This window comes from Staurois parvus, unplaced genomic scaffold, assembly GCF_062004578.1.
Source record: "Staurois parvus isolate SC_StPar_1 unplaced genomic scaffold, SC_StPar_1.0 ptg001300l, whole genome shotgun sequence".
NCBI lineage: Eukaryota > Metazoa > Chordata > Amphibia > Anura > Ranidae > Staurois > Staurois parvus.
In genome coordinates this window covers 480,197-486,424 of record NW_028319096.1, presented here as the reverse complement: position 1 = coordinate 486,424, position 6,228 = coordinate 480,197, and the positions used below count along the sequence as shown (strand labels likewise).

Sequence of the window (6,228 nt, the reverse complement as noted above, 5' to 3'; positions counted from 1 at the left end):
ATTTGAAATGCTACAATTTTGGCCATATTCAATATATTTAAAAAAAAATTATATATATATATATATATATATATAAAATGTTTAGGGGTTCTAAGAAATTTTCCAGCTAAAAAATAATAATAATAATAAAAAATATATATATAGATATACACACACACACACTATGTTGAAATGCGTTTTTATTACAAAATATATGAAAAATATTTTTAAAAATACATTTCAAATATATTGTATGTCTTTAAAAATACAAATCTACATTTTTGGAATGCATTTATAAATATATGTAAAAATATATGTTAAAATTACTTTTTTTATATATATAAAACGCAGTGAGATGTTACATAACAGTAAATACTAATGAGAACATTTTTCTCACATACAAGGAGAGATTGAAGGTTTCTTTACTGAGACGGAACAAAACCCAGACATCAACCCAAGCAACTAGCCAGCAGTTCTCTTCTATTTGCCCTACAGAAACATGGCGCCCTGGCCTTCATATGACGCTTTGCCCCTTTCCAATACGGCGGCTTTTGTCCTTTTGCCCTTTTCTTCCCCCCGGGCTTCCGGCTCGGAACTCTTTGGTTCCTCCAGTCACTCTCAGTCCCCCGAACAATGTAACCCGGCGCCGGGCCGGGATGCTGTTACTGGGCTCCGAGCTCCCTCTGGACATGGACAGCCAGGCTCTGGTCATCCGGATCCGCATCCCTGAGGGCGGCGCCGTGGACTGGACCGTTCAGCCGGCCACACAGCTCCTGTTCCGGGACATACTGGTGAGGAAGGCCGCGGCGGTTACGTAGAGACCACGTCAGTGACGTCACTCCTCCCCCCCCCTTGGCCCCCTGTGTTGTGTTTACTTGAGTCAGGTCAGGGCTGGGCATGGTCCCTTTAGTGCTGTGCACCCTCCAAACCTTTCCCCCCTGGACCATGGCATTCTATCCTAGGACATTCTGTACTCATATTACCTCCTTCTGTATCGGCTTCTTCTATACCCATATAAGCTGCCGCTGTACTCATATTGGCTCCTTCTGTACTCACATTAGATCCTTCTATACTCAGACCCTTCTGTGCACATATTATATTCTTCTGTATTCATATTAGCTCCTTCTGTACTTATGTTAGCTTGTGTACCTATATTAGCTCCTTCTATACTTACATTAGTTCCTTCTGAACTCATATTAGACCATTATGTACTTCTATTAGATCATACTGTACTCATATTAGCACCTTCCATACCTATATTAACTTGTTTACTCATATTAGACCCTTCTGTACTCATTAGCTCCTTCTGTATCTATATTGGCTCCTTCTATATACATATCAGCTCCCGCTGTAATATTGGCTCCTTCCGTACTCTCATTAGACCCTTCTGTACTCATATTAGCTCTCTCCATACATATATTAGCTTTTGTACTCATATTGGCTCCTTCTGTACTCATATTAGTTTGTTCTGTACTTATATTCCTCTGTACTCATATTAGCTCCTTCCAGATTCACATTAGTTACTTCTGAACTCATATTAGACCATTATGTAGTTCTATTGGCTCATTCTGTTCTCATATTAGCACCTTCCATACTTCTATTAGCTTGTGTACTTATATTGGACCCTTCTGTACTCATATTGGCTCTCTCCATACATATATTAATTAGCTTTTGTACTCAGATTAGCTCCTTCGGTACTCATATTAGTTTGTTCTGTACTTATATTTGCTCCTTCTGTACTTATATTCACTTGTGTACTTATATTAGCTCCTTCCATACTCACATTAGTTCCTTCTGAACTCATATTAGACTCTTCTGTACTTCTGTTAGCTCATGCTGTACTTATATTAACACCATCCATACCTATGTTAGCTTGTGTACTCATTATCTCCTTTCGTACTTCTGTACTCATATTAGTTTATTCTGTACTCATAATAGCACATTCCATACTTGTATTAGCTTGTGTACGCATATAAGCTCCTTCTGTACTCCTATCTTTCCGTACTCACATTAGCTCCTTCCATATGTACAGTATATTCGCTTCTGTAATCAGATTAGCTCCTTCTGCACTTGTGATAGATCCTTCTGTAGTCCTATTGACTCCCTCTGTACCCACATTAGCTTCCCTTGTACCCCCACTGGCATCCTCTGTACTCACATTAGCTTCCCTTGTACCCCCACTGGCATCCTCTGTACTCACATTAGCTTCTCTTGTACCCCCACTGGCATCCTCTGTACCCACATTAGCTTCCCTTGTACCCCCACTGGCATCCTCTGTACTCACATTAGCTTCTCTTGTACCCCCACTGGCATCCTCTGTACTCACATTAGCTTCCCTTGTACCCTCACTGGCATCCTCTGTACTCACACTGGCTCCCTCTATACCTACATTGGCTCCCTCTGCACCCCTACTGGCTCCCTCTGCACCCCTACTGGCTCCCCCTGCACCCCTACTGGCTCCCCCTGCACCCCTACTGGCTCCCCCTGTACCCCTATTGGCTCCCTCTGTACCATTACTGGCTCCCCCTGTACCCCTATTGGCTCCCCCTGTACCCCTATTGGCTCCCTCTGTACCATTACTGGCTCCCCCTGTACCCCTATTGGCTCCCTCTGTACCATTACTGGCTCCCCCTGTACCCCTATTGGCTCCCCCTGTACCCCTATTGGCTCCCCCTGTACCCCTATTGGCTCCCTCTTTACCCCTACTGGCTCCCTCTGTACCCCTATTGGCTCCCTCTGTACCCCTATTGGCTCCCCCTGTACCCCTATTGGCTCCCCCTGTACCCCTATTGGCTCCCTCTTTACCCCTACTGGCTCCCTCTGTACCCCTATTGGCTCCCTCTGTACCCCTATTGGCTCCCCCTGTACCCCTATTGGCTCCCCCTGTACCCCTATTGGCTCCCCCTGTACCCCTATTGGCTCCCTCTGTACCCCTACTGGCTCCCTCTGTACCCCTATTGGCTCCCTCTGTACCCCTATTGGCTCCCTCTGTACCCCTATTGGCTCCCCCTGTACCCCTATTGGCTCCCTCTGTACCCCTATTGGCTCCCTCTGTACCCTTACTGGCTTCTTCTTCCTCTTCCTCTTCTTTCAAAATCGGCCGCAACTTTACCGATTAAAAAAAAAAGTGCCAAACCCCGAAAAATGGCCGACCAATTAACCCACTAACGGTGCGAAAATCGGACGATTTTTGACCCATCTATGGCCTGCATTAGGTCCCATTTTCGTACAAAAATTGTTCGGAATTCGATCCATGTATGGCCTGCATAACTAAAAGCTAAAACTATTTTTTAGTTTTGGATGGAGTGGCGGTGAATTAGACCCCATGTCAGGTTATTATTGCTTTCTGTTCCCCCCCCCTCTCTGTTTGTCCTGTTTACCATTATCATTGAAAGTGAAAGAAAATCCCAAATTTTGGGTTGTCCCCAGAAAAGTAATGGAGGGGAAGAAAAAGGGAAAAAGAAAATTACCGGAAGTCTAAAGTCAAAACGTTATAGAGACATAAAATCAAAAGAAATGGTGACACTGTACTGCTAGGGTGAGAGTATGTTCAAAAAACAAATAATAATATAAAAATGTAAAAATGTTTTTAAACTTTTTGGTTATAAACTAATTTGGGTTTTTTTTTTTTACTAAAAAGATAACTGAGTAAATTGTGGCCAAGATTTATGAAGAAAGAGTATTTGCAAAATTTTATAAGAAAAACACTTTTTTTTCAAAATTTTTGGACTTTTTCGTTTATATAGCAAAAAAAAAAAAATCCCAGTGGTGAATAAATACCACCAAAATAAAGCTTTATCTGTCTCAAAAAATGCAAAAAAATTCATATGGGTACAGTGTTGCATGACCGCGCAATTGTCATTCAAGGTGTGATAGCGCTGAAAGCTGAAAATTGGCCTGAACTGGAAGGGGGGGGGGGAAGTGTCCGGACTGGAAGGGGGGGAAAGCGTCCGGACTGGAAGGGGGGGAAAGCGTCCGGACTGGAAGGGGGGGAAAGTGTCCGGACTGGAAGGGGGTGAAAGTGTCCGGACTGGAAGGGGGGGGAAAGCGTCCAGACTGGAAGGGGGTGAAAGCGTCCGGACTGGAAGGGGGGGGAAAGCGTCCGGACTGGAAGGGGGTGAAAGCGTCCGGACTGGAAGGGGGGGAAAGCGTCCGGACTGGAAGGAGGTAAGAGTGTTTGGACTGGAAGGGGGGGAAAGTGTCCGGACTGGAAGGGGGTGAAAGTGTCGGGAATGGAAGGGGGGGAAGGCGTCCGGACTGGAAGGGGGGGAAAGTGTCCGGACTGGAAGGGGGGGAAAGTGTCCGGACTGGAAGGGGGGGAAAGCGTCCGGACTGGAAGGGGGGAAAGTGTCCGGACTGGAAGGGGGGGAAAGTGTCCGGACTGGAAGGGGGGGAAAGCGTCCGGACTGGAAGGGGGGAAAGTGTCCGGACTGGAAGGGGGGGAAAGCGTCCGGACTGGAAGTGGTTAATATGAAGAGTAGATCGGCTAAAGGAGGAGGATCAAAAACCCCCCAAATGAGCTCGATCAAGAAATATCTTCCCCCGCAAGAAAAAACTCCAGAGGGTCACACTCCAGAGAGACATCCGGAAGCAAGGGGGCGACATGAGTGGAAAAGTAACAAAGAAGATCAAAATAGACTGTCGCTAGTATCATCAAATCCACATCAATCTAAAGAACTGATTAATATGGAAAGCGGGGGGGGGAGGACTGTAGAGACATGGGGACACTAGTTCTGATGACCTGGGGGGGCCCCCGCAAGGAATTCCCTTAATTTGCAGGGATTTCCTCTCACTTCCTGTTGTGGATATGGGACAGGAAGTGAAGGGAAATCTCCCCAATGGGACAAAGATGGCAAAAATAAACCTTACAGGGGTTACAACCCTCTCTTACTCCATCCATAAATGAAAAGTAAGAGTTTTTGCCTATAGTTCTCTGTTTTTAAAGCGGAGTTCCACCCAAAAGTTGAACCCTCCGCTATCACATTTGGCACCCTTTTGGGGGGGTGGGGTAGGGGGGAGCGGGTAGGGGGGAGTGCTGGTACCTGGTATTGACAGGTACATGTTCCCACTTCTGGCTGAGTTTGCCACTGCAAACTGAGCCAAAAGTTTGGCACCCCCCGAACCCGCTGAGACACTTCCAAGGACCCAGAGAACTGCAGCCCATTTACAAAGTGCAGCGCACAAGGCTTCACTGCCCTTAGTCAAGATGGCAGCTTCAGCCCTAACATTAAAATCAGCAGCCACAGTATTTGTAGCTGCTGACTTCTAAGTTTTTTTTTTTTTTTGGGGGGAGGGGGAGGTGGCTGGGGGGGGGGGGCCAGAACTCCGTTTTAATGAAGTCAATGTTTTCAGCAACAAAAGCCAACATTGCATTCATTTTCTTGTGTTCTTTTCTAGGACGTGATTGGCCAGGTCCTCCCTGACGCAACGACGACGGCATTTGAATGTGAGGAACCTGTTTTTCATCTTTTTCTTTACAATCTCTCACATGCATCAGACTAGTAGGATTGATCCTTTTTTTTTTTTTTTTTCAATTTATAAGAATATGAATTCTGAGTTTCCACCAATGTTTAAAGGCGTTGTACACTTTCATATGTTTTCATTCTTATAACTCGGTATTAGTGTCGTTCTGTTCCCTGTGCTGATTGCTTCCTTACCTTGTAATATTGGGCTCACATTTTGTGGCTGCAGTTTGTAGTGTTGTGGCTGATCGATCCCTCTATGTCCATGTATTCATTCACCTAGCTTGTCCCTATTAGCTAAAGGGACAGACAACTTCTCATTCCGGGTTACACAGCATCCCATCCATGCCTCACCATTCCCTCTGTGTTGTATCACAAATGTGGGAGTGATAATATGATGGGGGCCTCTGTTAACCTCCCTAGCAGTCTGATGATGTCTATATTTCTGTGCTCAAAGCGGTACATTTTTTTGCATGGAAATATGTAGTTTTTTTATTGCAGGCCTGTCATTTTTAGGAATAACTCACTGAAATCTGTCTGAACAAGAGTCTAATAAACATCCCGGGGATGATAAAAATTTGAAACACAAAATCATAAATTATAATATAATAAATAATCATAAAACATAATAATAATATAATAATAATACATTTAAATTCAATAATATAATCAAACCGAAAACACTGAAATGTGAAATAGAGCGCCAAGTTCGCACATCGCTGAGCTCAGTCGCAGAATCGTTTTCAGTGTCTGATGAGGAATTTCCCCCACCAATCATTATCACTCA

At 44.6% G+C, this 6,228-nt stretch overlaps 1 protein-coding gene across 2 annotated transcripts in view; it reads left to right on the top strand.

Annotated features, from left to right (window-relative positions):
* Positions 1-545: 545 nt before the first annotated feature.
* Positions 546-6,228, top strand: part of MAP2K5 (mitogen-activated protein kinase kinase 5) — a 345,280-nt gene continuing 339,597 nt past the window's right edge. Inside the window, exons 1-2 of one of the 2 annotated variants that reach the window (XM_089660977.1) lie at positions 546-770; positions 5,377-5,425. In XM_089660977.1, the coding sequence (XP_089517103.1) occupies positions 636-770; positions 5,377-5,425 (184 nt within the window). In that variant the 5' untranslated portion in view covers positions 546-635. The remainder of the gene's footprint in view (positions 771-5,376; positions 5,426-6,228) is intronic. The other variant, XM_089660975.1, reaches the window with a different exon arrangement.